Genomic DNA, 16,569 nt, shown 5'->3' with positions numbered 1-16,569 from the left:
TGTGCACTGCATAGGAAGATTCAACCTGCTGAGTTAAATGCTAAAAAGTTGTTCAAATTCTGCATTTTTATTTTTTTATTTTTTTTGTCAATACTTCAAAATTTGGCTCAAAGTCATAGAAGGATTTCCTTGGAGGAGATTGATGAGAGGCAGTAAGTACCTGAAAGCCCTTAGCTGTGGAGAACAGAAACTAATAAGGAAAGTTGAATTAAACCAATGCCATGCAGGACATTTGGATCTGCAGGAATTAGAAGAGGTTTTCTGCTAGCTAAAATCTGCCATAAATTCACTGACTTCAGTGAACTCAATACCAATGTCTGCTCCCTGCAGACCACCCTCAGAATCTGTGCCTTTAGCTTACAAGTCAAAGATGTAATTTGTGTACTCAGAGCAGAAAACAAAGGGACTGGGAGCCTATTTCTTAATGTAACCATCCACAGACTCCCTGGTGCCCCACATCTTGGTATCCATTTCATATCACACCTCCTGCTTCCATCCAACGCACAAACACGTTCAAACAACTTTGGGCTGAGGTTTTGGGTGCACTAAAGCACTCAGTTCAGAGTCAGCATCCCCATGGCAACTGGAGCTTGATGCTGTTATGAACACCATCCATAACATGCTCTGCCAGCCCCCGTGCCAGCTTTCCTTAATTACTCCAACTAATGTGGCTGAAGGACTGAAGCAACAGGACCTTTAAACATTTCCCTGCATCTGCAGCACCATCCATTTCAACTAATATTTATTTATTTTTTCCCATTTGCCACTCTGATATTAAGAGCAATCAGATCTTAGGGAGTGGTGACACCAAAAGGAACAAATGTGTGTCCACGTGGTTTCTTGCACCAGGGAAGAAGCAAGTAAAAGGTGCCCCAGCACCTGTGTGGTGGTCCATAATAGAATGATGTGAGTATCACAGTCACCTTGTGGGGAGGACAGCATCCAAATCTGGGAGATGATGCCATGCTGTTGTGTGATAGCCAAATGAGTCATTTTTGCCTCCTAACCACTCGCTCAAAATCCTCACTCACAGTTACCATCCTGCTAGACTTGACTTCTACAAAAGTGTGGTTTCAAGTTATTTCAATAAAGCTAAGGTTCAGGGAACAAAGTTCAAGAAAAAGTAACTTGACTTCTACAAAAGTGTGGTTTCAAGTTATTTCAATAAAGCTAAGGTTCAGGGAACAAAGTTCAAGAAAAAGTAAGATTACATGCCAGGATATTAAGATTTTTTTTTTGGTGTGTTATGCAGGAACATATACGTACAATCCCAGCAAGTGTCAGCTCAGAAGGGACCTGCTCCTGTCTCCCTGCTCCAGCAGGGCCATACCAGACCCCATGGGATTGTGTCCAGGTAATTCTGGAATATCCCCAGGGAGGAAACTCCACAGCCTCCCTGCTCAGGGCTGGGCACTGCCCAGGGCAGAAGTTCTGCTCCTGTGCCAGGGGAAATCCTGAGATGGTCCCATTCCTCTTGTGCCATTTCTGGGCCTGGAGCAGAGCCTGGGCCTGCTCTGTCCCTCCCTGTGCCCAGGGACAGCCAGGGACAGCCAGGGACAAACAGGGACACCCAGGGCTGAGGGCCCCTCTCAGCTGGGGCTTCTCTCCAGGCTGAGCAGCCCCAGCCCCCTCAGAATTTCTGGTCATGGAGATGCTCCAGGCCCTGAATCACCTTTGTCCCCCTCCACTGGACCTGCTCCAGGAGCTCCATGTCCCTCCCATCCTGTGGAGCTGGACACTGCACTGCAGATGTGTCCTCATGAGGCTGGGCAGAGGGGCAGGATCCCTTCCCTGACTTGCTGGGAGTGCTCTTCCCAATGTCCCCCCAAATCCCATTGACCTTCCTCACCCCCAGGACACTCATTGCTCTGCAGAACCCCCAGGTCCTTCCTCACAAGAAGGTTTTCAAACCTGAAGATTCTATAATTCCATGACTTCTTGGTCTGGGAACATATGTAGAACCTAGACAAAGCCCACTGAAGCCAGAATAAGAATTTTTTCCAGTTGTCCTTTTGGGGCTTGAGAGGAGATTATAATTTTTTCAGCTTTTTTGCCAGAGTGCCTCTGCCAAAGTGCCATGAAAACAGATACAAAGTGTGTGAAAGAAAGTACCTCTCAATATCTGATATTATTTCACAACCAGAAATTTCCCTGAGTGCATTTTCATGATGATTTTAATATTGCACCTTTTTGAATTCCCTTCTTTTCCCCAAGGAAGACGGTTTTCATGTAGGATAAAAAGAAAAGTATGTGGTTTTGACCTGAGTCTGACATCACATCTTCTAGATCTACAAGCTGTTGATCAAAGCTGTTTTACAAGGGGAAATACATGCAGATATTTCCACTGGTATTTTTATTTACCTATTCTTAGGCTGATTCGTCAGGATGTCTTCTAGACATCATGGGGAAGTTCTTCCTGAGACCCATTAGCATTCCAAAGGCAGGAAGAGTTTTCACAAGTTCAAAGCATATGAAGAAATTAATAATAGCAATAAATGACCTTGGTGTTTCTTAGGTAACATTCAGTTTCAGATAGTAAATACTCATTTGATCAATACTTTGAAAATAAGATGATATTTTGCAGGGCTACGAACCTCTGAACAATGTGAGATTGATTATGGGCCCTTTCTTAAGATGACAGTCTAAACATGCCAGCGTTTGAATAATTCATATAATCCCGTTAATGGCATTCATAACAACTACCTTTGGGACTAAAATAATGACTTAATAATAAGAAGGAACAGACTAAGCAAGTTTTTAGTCTGTCTAATTATGTAAACTCTCTGAGGCATAAATTGAAAGTTCTCAACAAAAGCCAAATGAAGTAGGTGCTTTTTGATAATTCTCATAACATATGTTCCTCCACATTAGCATTTCATGGGCTGAACAATCCTTGTATTTATGTTTTCCATACAAGTAGGGTCTAACCCATATTCTGATCTCTTCACAGAGAGGCAAATTAAATTAGTGGTCCAATTTGCATCTCTGATTCTGCATGACTAACTTAAAGAAGGTACATGAATAAGTCTCACTGAGGATGGCAAGGGTGATGAGTTGTTTTTAGAGGGCTGTCTGAGGCTGAGATGCAGGTGAGTGCAGAGAAGTCCTGAGAGGTGTTTTGTTCTTACCCTGAGGTGTGATAGACTGGAAACAGCAGGAGGGTGAGTTTGCAGAGGATTTAACAGGAAAGTTATGAGGATATTTTGCTGGATGGACCTGCATCCACACAAGTGGAACAAAATGGGCTGGGATCAGAAACAAACATGAGTGTTTAATTGGTCTGTCCTCAAGGTGCAATCCCACAGTCACGCTGGGAATCATTATTTTCAGAGAAGCCTGTAACAAACATTTGTTCTCCTAGCCTATTACAAGACAAAAATTTACACTATCATGTGAATATTTTACAACAAAACCTGTTTTTTTTTTCTCCACGGGGCAGACCCCCTTCCAGCGAGTCAGCAACAGCTGCAGTGCTGCCGTGGATAAATCACTGCATTTCCTTGCTGTGTGCTGCTTAAAACACACATCACTGCCACTGTGCTGACTGCATTAATGCCCTGAACTAAATCTGGGGGAGCTCTGCTGACAGTGCTGATTAGGAGAGTATCAAAAAGCCACAGACAGGCAAGACAGATGAGCACCTTGTGTGCAGGTGCCAGCGAGGCTTTGCAGCGGGGAAGTTAATAGTGACTGACCTGCTGTGCCCTTCGTGCTCCTCATCACCTGCCCAGCTCTGCAGCTGCTGTGGCACCAGGGTGAAACAGCGTCTTTTCCTGCTCAGGTTGGAGGAAACAATCCTGGAGACTGAACAGGAAGCACAGGAGGGAGCTTTCAGAGCCACTGACTTTGCCAGTATTGAGGGAATTGTGTCAGGTTGTTCATTTCCCAGGTTTATTAAAAAACATTTCCATTGGCAAATGTCCCTATTTTTCATCAGAAAATGTTTCTCTGGGTGCTTTCTATCTAGCTTTGTCAGAATTATGGCTTTGAAAAAAAAAAAAAAAAAATAAAGAGAAGAGACAAAAAAAATTAAATTTCAATCCTTCAAAACCTGATGAGATCAGCAGGGAAGGGTTGCTGTAATAAATCTTTTAATGCCAGTATAACCTTGATCTCTTATTCAACCCCATTTTTATATGAGTAATGGTGAGTAGCAGTAAAGATATATTTACTTTGTGCTAGAAAAGATGAAGAATTATTTATGACAACGCTATTCCATCTCATAACTGAAACAGGTAAACACCTTTGTTCTCCATAAAATGCATTTCTGTTTATGAACCTAAAACTACATTTAAGGTCTCAAAGATCCAAGGTTTCATGTAAGCTTTAATTTGAGCATTTCTGGAAAGCTTGCTCTGGAGGAACACTTCAGACAAGGCTGTTCTGCAGGAAATGTTAGTGCAGTTATTGCTAACAGTGAGATAACAAATGAGGGGAATATGGTTATGGATTCTGTCCAGGAGCATCATGTGGGGGCCTTCCTAAAGTCACTCTGTCTTCCCATCCCTCTTCTCCTCTCCTGCCTGGAATAATGTAGATAAGACAGATGCAGATGGGTGGTTTTTTTTATCTTTTTTTCCAGTTTATAGCTTCTGCAAACTGAATATGCTAACATTTGATCATAAATTGTGAGAGGAAGATGAACGCCTTCCACTGGAGCTGTCCCAGTCCCTGCTGTTCCATTACACTCACACATTACCATTCTGAATTTAATCTTCCTTTTTCCTATGGTTCTAAGGTTTGTAAACCATGCTGGGAAGTTACCAATGGCCTTTGCTTTGTGGAGCCCTTTGGACTTGTTCACGAAAAACAAGCTCCTACATTAACTCATGGCTACAGTGGAGCTGCACACACACCATTCAGATTTGCAGGACTGTTTCTGAGTCACCTCTGAAAATGGGGCACTGTACAATCAACAGGAACTCATAAAATTGCCTTGTTCATATTACCACTTTCTCCTAGAGAAAAAGTCTTCCTTGTTTATTTCCTTTCCAATATGGATTTTTTTTTTCCAGGTTACGTAGATTGTGTTTGTCTTCATCAGCGTAGACAACAATTTAGCATCCCCAAGCAGATCTGTGTGAGTCACTGGAGCCAAAAGCATTAGTGAAAATTGTTTAATAGATAATCACTCCTACAGGATCAGTGCTGAGAGCAGTGAACACAGCACCTTGTGTTTTTCCCCTCCTGTAGAGAAAGGCCACGGCTCTGTAACCTGCTGTGATCATCAGAGTGCTCTGTGTAATCATGGAGTTGGGAGGACTTTGGTGGTTGAAACAAATAAGATTAGAAGGAATCTCAGGGACTTCTTAAACTAAAAGAGTTAGTTTTATTCCCCAGCTCTCGGGATGGGGAGATACCTGCCTCAAATGATTTTATTTGATTTGTTTTGGCTACAGGGATGAATTCAACTGTGTACCCAACAGAGGACCTGAGGTGGTGCTTCTTGTCACAGTCACTGAACTCACATAAACTGAGCTGGCTCCATGCCTGTGCTCTCCCTGTGCTTTCCTCAGCACCAGCACAGTGACTTTGCACCATCCACCCTGTGTGTTCTTGTTCTGACCCAGTTCTTGTAGAGTCAGATTTAAATGCATTGGTATCCAACTGCTGGCTTCATTTCACACAGTTTTACCTGAGCAACTCAGTGTTCATCACTCATTCCAGACCCAGAAATCCTCCTTATTGACATGCAAAGGCCATCAGAGCAGATTCCACAGCCTGCAGGTGTCAAACAGAACCTTATCCAAGTTTCAGAAAGTTCTTCATGCCATAAGGTTTTAGGGCACTGGGTGTTCTCGGATTGCAGCCAAATCCCTGGCACATCCTGGGTGAGTCAAGTCCCATGGAAATCACTGGATACAGGAGATCCCTCTGAGCTGGTGCTGAACACAGGCCCATGAGCAGAGGTTGAATGTCAAGTCTGAATCCATTGGTCTTAAAATAAATTTTAATGGTAAATGTTAAAATAGTAAAACTGATCAGCTTGTTCTTTCTTTCTTTCTTTCTTTCTTTCTTTCTTTCTTTCTTTCTTTCTTTCTTTCTTTCTTTCTTTCTTTCTTTCTTTCTTTCTTTCTTTCTTTCTTTCTTTCTTTCTTTCTTTCTTTCTTTCTTTCTTTCTTTCTTTCTTTCTTTCTTTCTTTCTTTCTTTCTTTCTTTCTTTCTTTCTTTCTTTCTTTCTTTCTTTCTTTCTTTCTTTCTCTTTCTTTCTCTTTCTCTCTTTCTCTCTTTCTCTCTTTCTCTCTTTCTCTCTTTCTCTCTTTCTCTCTCTCTTTCTCTCTCTCTCTCTCTCTCTCTCTCTCTCTCTCTCTCTCTTTCTCTCTTTCTCTCTTTCTCTCTTTCTTTCTCCCTTTCTCCCTTTCTCCCTTTCTCCCTTTCTCCCTTTCTCTCTTTCTCATATCTCTCTATCTCCCTGTAAGTAGATTCCTTAAATGTCTATGCCCACATCTTCTTCTTACAAGGCCTTTACCATGCCTTCTTACTTAAATTACTGAGGTAAATCACTCAAAACACTATTGATCTTCTTTCATCCTTGATTTCTTTCCAGTTCATCTAGGTAATGATAAGGGATCCTTAATAGGTGTATCCATTAGCTTTCCTAAAATGATATGTTATTCTGTTGTTCCTGTCCTGGTGACTTCCACCTCTTTGCCTTAAAACATCATCACCTATGTAATTAAAACATGTAATTTTCTGTCCTGGATCTGAAGAAGAGCTTCCTGTGTTGTTTTCCCCTCACAACTGCCACAAAACAACACATCTGAAAAAGCTTTTAGCACTAAGGGATGTAGTAGACATTTCTTCACAGCTTCCTACTGATGTATATTAAATAAGAAAGATTTTGGCACCTGCTTTGTTACAGCCATTGCTAAAGTTGTAGCATTTTAAAGCTTTTTTTTTTCCCCCTTTTCATTGGGATTTTTCTGCTAACCTTGACAGGATATGTAGATCTTGGAAAACAAGGCAGCCTGGTTTTATTTCTTGTGTTGTATCAAATTCAAAACTACTTAAAAATAAAGCTCATAAATATAGTAGTTTATAAAGTTTGAGTGACCAACTTTATAAATATATTTTGTCACTCAAAGGATGGATAACAATCAAAAAATCTTCTAAAAGGAAAGATTCCACAAATGGGAACAGGACATCAAGTAGTTAAAGCCATGGTTTCATTAGAAGTTATTTGAGAGTAAACAGGGAAGTAAAACCCGCATAAATTCTCATCCAAAAAAGCCCCCCCAAAGATAATAACCTGGAAAAAGAAAAATTGATAATTAAACTGAAAAAAAATATTAGTTATCTGCATCACTGGATCAAACAAATTTGTTTGGTGTTGTGTTATACATTCCTTTCCCCATGTAGTGAAAAGTGAAGATTCTACCAGTCAGCAAATAATCATTGTCTAGTTTCTGTTTCACTGTGCTTTCTAATTTGGTTTTGCAGATGGTATTCACTTCATTATTAGCAATTTTGTAAATACATGGAAAATTGGCTTACTTGCCTGTTAATTAATATTCTGAAATTCCACATAGAGAATGAACTACTCATAAGAGACTTAGATAAATCTTTAACTGGATACCATTCCATGTTAGCTACATTTTAAATAAGGGACTAATAGTAGTCTCTGGAGCTGTCCTTCTACAAATATAATGTATTTATTTTATTTTGTTTTCCCCTCGGGGGAATCAAGGATTTGGGAAAATAAGTTTTCCAAGGCTGAAAAAAGTCATGAATCTCTTCTAATTTATACCTGTCTCAATTCCCGTTGTGAGTCCATTCTCCCCAGTGGAATTGCACATATTCCTGAGCTTTCCTGCTATATGTGGAAAAGATCCTGTAAAAAAATCTGATGTTTTTTATAGGAGGCTCTTCCCCTCTCAATGGGTCTAAACCTTGAAAATGCACATTGTTAATCCAAAAGTGTGTGAGTGTTTAATAATTTCTTATAGGGAGAGCTATGGTGAAACTACACCAAAAGCCAACTATTCCAGAAAAGTAGCAGAGAAATAGCTAGGCTTATTAAAAAAAAATAAATAAATCCCAGAAGAAACCACAAAATTCTATAGTTTGGACAAAGAAACCAGAGGTTTCCTATTGTGCACACAGAGAGATTTTGAAACACCAAAGTCTGATCACCTTACATCCTTCACAGAGGTTAGATTTTATTACCAAGGGGGAGAAAGTCTTCAGGCTTCACAGTGTAAAGAATAAAGCAATTAAGGTATTTGGACAGCAGATCTGCCTCCCATACCCGTGCTGGGGCTGCTGCTCCAAACAGTGGGGACTGCACTGGGTCAGCTCCAGCGACTGGGGAGCAAAGATAAAACTCATTTTGAAGAGACAAGAGGGCTAATGTAGTGTAATGTATTGTTTGCCCTGTCCCAGTTGTTTGCTCTCTAGTACTCCCACTCATCTCCTTGCACTGCACGTCTGCCTGCACCTTCACACAGCTCTCACGGTGTGACAGCTCTTGGCTGAGCTTCATTTGGTGCAAAAGCCACAGATTTCAGCTGAGAGGGTGGGAGTGCAGCTGCCACAGACTCGAGTCGTGGTTGACTTCATCCCAGGGACGAGTCTGACACTGTTGGGCTTGAATATCACACTCTGGGTTGTCAGAGTTCCCATGCCACAGGTGGGTGAAGCAGGCAGAATTAAAGCTGCTGGAGTCATGTTGAATCTCCTCACTCTGAACAAATCTTCATTTTGTACTTTGAGGTGTTGCGTTCAGCTCAGACAAGCACAGGAGGAATGTTCATATCCACTGATTGATATTTTGCTATTGACTGCTGTAGCATTAGCGTTTCAGCCTTGATCTCTAGGTATATGAATTTTCAGTCAAGAGAGTCAAGGGAAAGTCTAATTTCTTTGCTGTCAGAACTTCCATGTAGTTTTCGTTTCACATAGAAGTTTTACTTGATGCTAACTTCAGACCTTTTGCTATTGTAAACCAGGTTCTAACAGAACAGAAGGTACAGCTTTTGGTAAATTATCACCCTGTTTCATTTCCCTTTCAGGCAGGAAATGTGTAGGAGTAACCCTACATGGCAAAATTAAGCAGTATCCCAATAATATTCTGTATATCCATTATATATATATGTATATATATGTCTGCACACATACAGGAAACAAACATAGTCCAAGCTTTTGGTTCAATTTTTTCATTCATTTGCTTTACACACTTGCACATGAAATTCATGAAAGATAAAAAGAATTAATGCAAGTATAAAAGCAGTCATTTAAATGTTACTGCTACATTTTTTCCTCATTTAAGAAAAAAATAAATAAAAGAGAATTAAAGCAATCAAGGATTGCGTCCCTCAGATTAACGGTGTGCTGTAATTTCAGATAAACCTGCAGAAGAAGATGAGAGTCACTGGAGTTATAACCCAAGGTGCCAAGAGGATTGGAAGCCCAGAATATGTAAAATCTTATAAAATTGCCTACAGTAATGATGGGAAGTCATGGACAATGTACAAAGTAAAAGGCACAAAAGAAGACATGGTAAGTTTAAGCCATCTGTGTCTGAATACATCTCATGGTTTATCTGGCTTCAGAAGTGTGAGATGTCTCTGGTATTTAAGCCTAATTACATTGCAGTATGATATAGGTTTCAATGTTATTATTTTTCTCTGGAAAATAAAAAAAAAAAAAAAATCAACAAATTTGCATTTTCTCTCTGCTAAGAATTTCGTATACTCTAACTGATGGTTGCATAAATACTACTTCCCCAAGCTAGAATAATCCTGTTTATTACACTTAACTGATTTTCATATTAATTAGTTTACCAGTAATTACTCATCGCTCTGTTTTCAATTTAGTTTTATTGCATTGGCAGATTAGCGTTAACCCTTGGAAACACAGAGCCCATTCATCAATGCTAATCTCTGTGCTGCACAAACACTACCAATCCAGAGGGGGGTGTGTGTGTGTGTTTACAGTTTATGGTTACCACTTATATTTTGATGGAGCTGTGCACATGGAGCAGGAAAAAAAAAACTCCTTTACTCTGTAAATTCGCATAGAACTCAGGCACGGCACAGCTTTAGATGTAGTTTCTCTATTAGGAAATTAAAATGCTGCGTGAAGAGGTGCATGATGAGGTGGGGAAACACAGCACAGGGATGTCTGGTTAGAGTGAGGGGTGAATAGAAAAATACTGATGGGTTTAATTCATCCCCCCTGTGATCGATGGGAGGGTTACAGTGCACTTCAGTGGGAGCTGGAGCAGGTTCTTCAACCAGAGGGGGGAAAAATAAAATGTCAATCAGCGCAAATAATTGCAGGCTAAATTGAACTGGGACTATTTTATACATTAATCAAGAAAAGAAGGCATAATTTAGTTGCACTAGGAGCTTCAGTTTCGAAGAGTGACAAGACAGAGGCCTTGGTTGGGCACAGGTGGCAAACCCATCACGATGTGGCACCACGGCGGGACTGAGAAAACTTCTCTGGGGCACTGGAATCTCTCAAATCGCAGCAATCTGGAGGAAAACCTCACAGAGACAGAACAACACAGGTGCTGTCGGGATGCAGGGCTCCAGGGATCCTCCTGACACCCTTTTGCTTGTTTGTTTTTATTTTGTGCGAGCGCAGGTGTTCCGCGGGAACGTGGACAACAACACCCCGTACGCCAACTCCTTCACGCCGCCCATCAAGGCCCAGTACGTCCGGCTGTACCCCCAGGTGTGCAGGAGGCACTGCACCCTCAGGATGGAGCTGCTTGGCTGCGAGCTCACAGGTGGGGTGCCCACAGCCCCCAGCCCTCCTCCCCGGACCACACCATTTCCACCCCACCGCGCGGTGCACCTGGCCTGCCTGAGCCCATCCGGCGGGACAGACTCTTTTAAATTAAATTTAAGTGAAATCTAAAGTCTGTGGGATGGAAATAGTAGTGAGGCTGTGTGGAAATAGCACAGTAACACTTCATAATTTTCTTCTCTGTGTGTCAATCTGCCTAGGAAAGGTCATTTAGCAGTTTTAACGGGTATTGATGGCTATGGGGACTTGTAATGTACCACCCTGAGCAGACCACGAGACAGGGAGCCTAACCCAAGGTCTACAAATGTTTCCTGAGCCCCAGAGCTGGCTGTGCACTGCTGTGGACCCATGGCAGCAGCGCTTGTCATACCTGATTTGGGTAATTCCTCCTGGCTGCAGGGTCACACCACCCCTGTGCTGAGTGACAACCTTGGAGGGACGAGCCTGCTTCCCTTGTTGTCGAGGAACAGCCCAATAAAATACAATTTGGTTGGGCTGCTTGAATCAAGATTTCAGTTTGGATTTGTTTTCTGGGTTTAGCAGAAGCAAGGAGAGCGTCTTGTAGCAAAAAGTAAATGAATAAGTGGACCCAGTACAAACCTTCCTCAGATTTGTGTTAAAGCTCTGAAATGTGAAGCCTGACCTCTAGCCACCTTCTGCAAGAACTGTGTTCCCTTGCAAATACAGAAAAGCATGTAAATTTCTTACACTTTTCCAAGAGATAAACCTTTTACTGGCGGGAGCACTCCACTGATTCATTTAGGAGTGATTTTTATGTTGCTGCCTGTTTACTCTACAAACAGTAGTCATCCAGTTCAGGAGCGATACATCAAAGCAGCTGTAGTTAAACAATTCTCAGTCAAAACCAGATTCAGAAATGAAAAGTTAATGCATTAATCTTGGTGTAGCCCTTTTCCAATACAGATAGGTTTAAGAGTAAATAGAAAATCCTGTCTAGCTGCTTTGTTCTATTAGATTTACTTTTTTTTTTTTTGATGTCTTCCAGTTCTGGAGCCACAATTTAGAGTAAGTCCTTGCCAGAATGACTAGGAATTGTTTTGCTCAAAGAACTGTGAAAGCTAGTGAAGTGAATTAATTTCAGTGGTCTCCTAGCAGTGTCAAGGTCATCATTTCTTAAAACTGTGGACAGCCAAGGCTCAGCAGAACAATTTCAACCTTACTGAAAGAAAGGTGTAATTACACAGACTAATTCACTCTTAATTCCAGGTGGTCTGCCTTGGGTGGAAAAGCACTTTGAGAGGTCTGCCTTCTCTAACATGCCTGGTGAGAGAGAAGAGAATGATAAATTCAGAGAGGCTTGCTGCATTGGATCATCAGAAAAGCTAACTCCTTCTTAGGACAAACTTCAGCAAAATGTTCAGTGCATTCTGCTTTAGTCTCATAAACAGCTTTATCTCCAGGACCCACAGTCAGATCTTACTGAAAACCAGGATCAATGCTAGTGGACCAAACATCAATAAATTAGGCATTAATTTTCATGGCCGTGTGTTCCTGCCTTACTTGTGTTCTGTACATCTCTGTGTCCTGCCCTCCCTCCCCTTCACAGAGTATTGATGTGAGGGGAGAGGCAGATCACAGCTACTGCTTATTAGAATGCCTTTATTCATTGAGCTGTTATTAATAGCAGCATCAAGCTGTTGTTTTTAACAGCAGATCAGTGTTCACACAACAGTGTCACTCACTCTTGCACTCAAGCATCTGCCTTCCTGCAGGCAGCCCCTAAAACCTGCTGCTCAGTCGTGTTGGCAGGTTCCTGTGCACCAATTCAGACAGCTCCTGGTGTTGGGGGTTTCTCAGCTCCTGCAGAGGGATGTTGGCCCCCAGAATCTGAACATCCCTGTGAGACTCACTCAGGGAAAGCTCCTGAGTGTGTAATTTTCATCTCCTTTGGGCATCTTGTTCCCTGGTAACTATTTATTTATCCTAACAGTCCCTGTAGGCACCATTCACACAGAACTGACACACAGGGGGACTTTACCTCACCTGCAGTTAAAGATAGGTTCCCCTTTCCTCATTTGTCCTCAGAAATGTGCAGTCTGGAAAGGAATCCTGTATTTGGTATTTATAGCCCAGGTTGGACAGGGCTTTAAAGCATCAAAGTTTAATTAAAAGTGTCCCTGCCCATGGCAAAGGGGCTGGAATTAGATTTGCAACTAGATGATGTTTAAGGTCCCTCTCAACCTGAACCATCCTATGATTCAAAAATATGAAGAAAAATTTTTAAATCTCTCAATTTTTAGAAACAAAAAATATCACAGTATGAACCAAAGCAAAATCACCTTTGCCCCCAAATAATTGACATCTGTTGCTTTTGCCAACACTGCACAAATCTTTGTCCAGGACAAGATTCATGCACACTGTTGCATGCAGATCCATTTGTGGGTTTGTCTTTGCTACATTGGATGTTGAATATTTCCTTGGAGGTTTGAGCATTCTCGAAAGAAGAGGCAGATGAGGGGCACAGTATAGGATGCAGACTGAAAACTAAAAGTTTCTGCCCTCTGAAGAGACAACAGAGAGGAACCTTTGTGCTGATCCTTCCAATTTTCAGGTGCTAATCCCCACTCTTTCTCATTATTTCTCTACTCCTGTTTCATCAAGCTAGACCAAATAAGACCTGCAAACTCATACCTAGTTAGATTTAAACACACAGAGGTGTGAGGTGTAATTTATGACAGATGGAGGTGCCCCAAGCGCCTCAAACATTCTGGCTGAAGATGCTCCAACGGGTGCAGCTGTGAGTCTGCATCAGCTATCTCTAACAGATTTTGAAAAAGACAATGGAAACTGAATCCTTTTAAAAGCAAATTTAAAGGTGCCATGCAGTGGGGAGGAGATGTTTCAGGGAGACATAAGCATCACTTCTGAGGGATGACACAAAGTCCTGGTTTGATGGTCCTGTCCTTGGTGCTGCAGGTTAGGGCTCAGGCATCCAAACAGCCACAATCTCCTGTGGCAGGGGCTGGGAAGCTTCTGCTCTCTGTGACACAGCACCAGGACATGCTGACACCTGTGTGCATCACATTTTCCTCCTCAGATTCTCCTTGTTCTTCTCACTTTCTCCCGTTACCTTTAACAACCGCCTTCCCACCCCCTTTGGGGCCACGGAGGAGGCAGGCGAGTGTAAAATCCCATTAATTCATGCACGCACGCACAGGCACACAAGCAGGCACAGCTGTTGTTTCATAAATCAATAATAATACTCAGAAAAGATAGAAGTGGTTTTGATGGATTGGGCCAGCACTGAATCACAGCTTTGACAACCCATGGTTTTGTGTCAGGAGCCTCCTTTGGTTCCCTCGGATGAAACGCTCTTGCTGACAGTCCTTCTGATTCTGGAGTGATACTTCAGAATTTAATAATAAGAGAAGTCCTTCTCCAAAGCAGCAGATTAGTCTCTCTTATTTATACTATCAATTGCTCCCTCCCACTCCCAGGAAAATTGTTTTGTTGTGTTTTCGAATGAGTCCTCTCTGCAGACAAGGCTGTGCCATTTCCATTTGTGTGCTGAGAATCAGTTATGAAAGGCTGGGATTTTTTTCCAAAAGTTAACTGTTTTCTCTTGGTTTCTCATTTGTTTGTTTGTGGGTTGTTTTTTTTTTAAATTTAACATGAAGCATGTTCAAACTTTCAAATTTTATGTAGAGGAGATACTGCATTAAAGGTCATGTTGTTAGTATTATAACTGCACATATGCAGGTTTTTGACACTGGGACATGGGAAAGGAAATGAGAAAACAGCTTCTTTTTCATGTTCCCATCTCCATCTTTTCCATCCTTCACTTTACCTCAACTGTCAAGCATCACTCCACCCCCTTAGCTATATATCCACCTTCCCTGTCCTCTTAGCAGCCTCCTCTCTCTCAGCCATTTCACTTTATTTTTCTGTTTTGGTGGGGTTTTTTTGGTTTAAATCTTAAAACCATGCAGCTCATCTGCTTTCTTTGGTTTCCAGTCCTGCTGTTTCAGTGGTGTCTCAGCTTGTTTCTTCCCTCTTCTGCATCCAAATATACCTTCCACATTCCCAGCACACAACAGCAAGGCAGAGGAACACAGATCCACTTACCAATCTTTATTTTTATCTTTTTTTCATGCAGAACAGAGAAGGGAGAAGCCCGAGATCTATCTTCTCTACAGTCAAAATAACTCAATGGTGTGGGATGTCCACAAACAAATAAGGCATTAACTATTGATTTCTCCTAAGTGATATCCTCCTACTATTCTCCCTCCTTCACAATTGTTTTTCTGTGGTCTCCCCCTCTTTCAGTGCGATTTTGGGCTTTCAGGATTATTACCTCGATGTCAAGTAATTCAAAAGTGTAAAAGAGCTGAGTGCTTTTTAACATTTTACTTCAGCAGAGGTTTTAAGAAAAAATAATGTTTCTTCAGTAAGCAAACACATGGTTGATGTGAGGTGGCATAAAAGCATGAGGAAAATCAAACTGAACAGGGGAAACAATATTTTCCTGCAGGACAGGAAAATAAAAATAAGATAAGCACAGACAAAAGCCATCTTTTCATTTTGTTTCGCTTCATAAATTTATGCCAGGATAAAATATGTTGAATTCTCTATCTTGATTTTGACTCACCCAATTGTTCAAACAAAGTGCCTTGAATTGACTATTTTTCATTTATTTGTTTTTGACCTCCTTCAACAATAGTCCTGATTACATCTTTTTCTTCAAGTATTGCAGGTTTTCTCTGCCATAACAGAAAACCTAAACCCCTGACAGAGATAAGCAGGTACTGCCACTGATCTTGCCCTGCTGTTCCAGGTTGCTCTGAGCCCTTGGGGATGAAATCAGGACACATCCAGGACTTCCAGATCACTGCCTCCAGTGTTTTCCGCACCCTCAACATGGACATGTTCGCCTGGGAGCCCAGGAAAGCCCGGCTGGACAAGCAAGGCAAAGTCAATGCCTGGACCTCAGGCCACAATGACCAGTCACAGTGGCTGCAGGTAAATTTTCACCTGGATTTTCCCAGGTGTTTGTCTCCTTTGTGTTTCAGGCACGGGGGACGGTTCTCTGGTTCAGTTTTATATTCAAATTCTTCTGTTTCTGAGTGTAACCATCCCAACCCTGCCACAAGCTCTGAAAGCCCAACACATCTTCATGTTTTTGTTATCACAGCTGCAGAAAAATCTACTTTGGGATGCCTCCACTAGCCCTGGTTTTCCTTTGTTAATGAGCAAAAATGGTAGTTGCATATCTGTTTCACTGAACTTCTGTCATTTGTTGAGAGAGATGAGTTTATTTTCCCCCCCTTCTGCCCTTCCAAGGCTCCCTAGAAAAGCAAATTTGCTTTCAGCTCTGTGCACCTTAGAGGATCCCACACGTAGAAATTGTCTTTGTCTAATTGAGGCTGCCCAAAATTACCTTCTGACAGGACTCTGGAGCCAGCAAGACTGATTCAGCTCCTGAATTCATTATAAACCTGTGCACAGGGGTTGTTTTCAGCCCAGGAGTGATTTATACAACTCACTAATGTGAGGCATTTCAATAAATCACCGGTGTGGAAGCTTGTTTGACCAGCCACTGACACATTTACATTTTTTGAACTGTTGAAAATAGCAGTGTTTTCAGTCAGCTGCCACTTTGCAGTGCAGCTCTCAGTGGGAAGCCTCAATAGCACCAGACGTGGCTACTAACCCCCTGCAATCTCTTCACATATAAATTATGACATATTAGCCTTTTTGCCTACAGTTGCTAAGCAAGTTAGGAATAGGATTACTGCTGGTTTGTTTTTGTTTTTTTTTTTTTACCCCAAGTTTACATGCTTTCTGTAAAAGGAA

The 16,569-nt window shown here is 41.7% G+C and overlaps 1 protein-coding gene across 1 annotated transcript in view; it reads left to right on the top strand.

Moving 5' to 3' along the window:
* The window catches only part of EDIL3 (EGF like repeats and discoidin domains 3), a 230,294-nt gene that overhangs the window by 167,008 nt on the left and 46,717 nt on the right, over positions 1 to 16,569 (top strand). The window contains exons 7-9 of the mRNA XM_058864096.1: positions 9,343 to 9,498; positions 10,591 to 10,735; positions 15,551 to 15,735. Coding sequence (XP_058720079.1) covers positions 9,343 to 9,498; positions 10,591 to 10,735; positions 15,551 to 15,735 — 486 coding nt within the window. The remainder of the gene's footprint in view (positions 1 to 9,342; positions 9,499 to 10,590; positions 10,736 to 15,550; positions 15,736 to 16,569) is intronic.

This window comes from Poecile atricapillus, chromosome Z (assembly GCF_030490865.1).
Source record: "Poecile atricapillus isolate bPoeAtr1 chromosome Z, bPoeAtr1.hap1, whole genome shotgun sequence".
Classification (NCBI taxonomy): Eukaryota; Metazoa; Chordata; class Aves; order Passeriformes; family Paridae; genus Poecile; species Poecile atricapillus.
The sequence above is the reverse complement of the archived record's forward strand: the minus strand, read 5'-3'. Positions and strand labels throughout refer to the sequence as shown.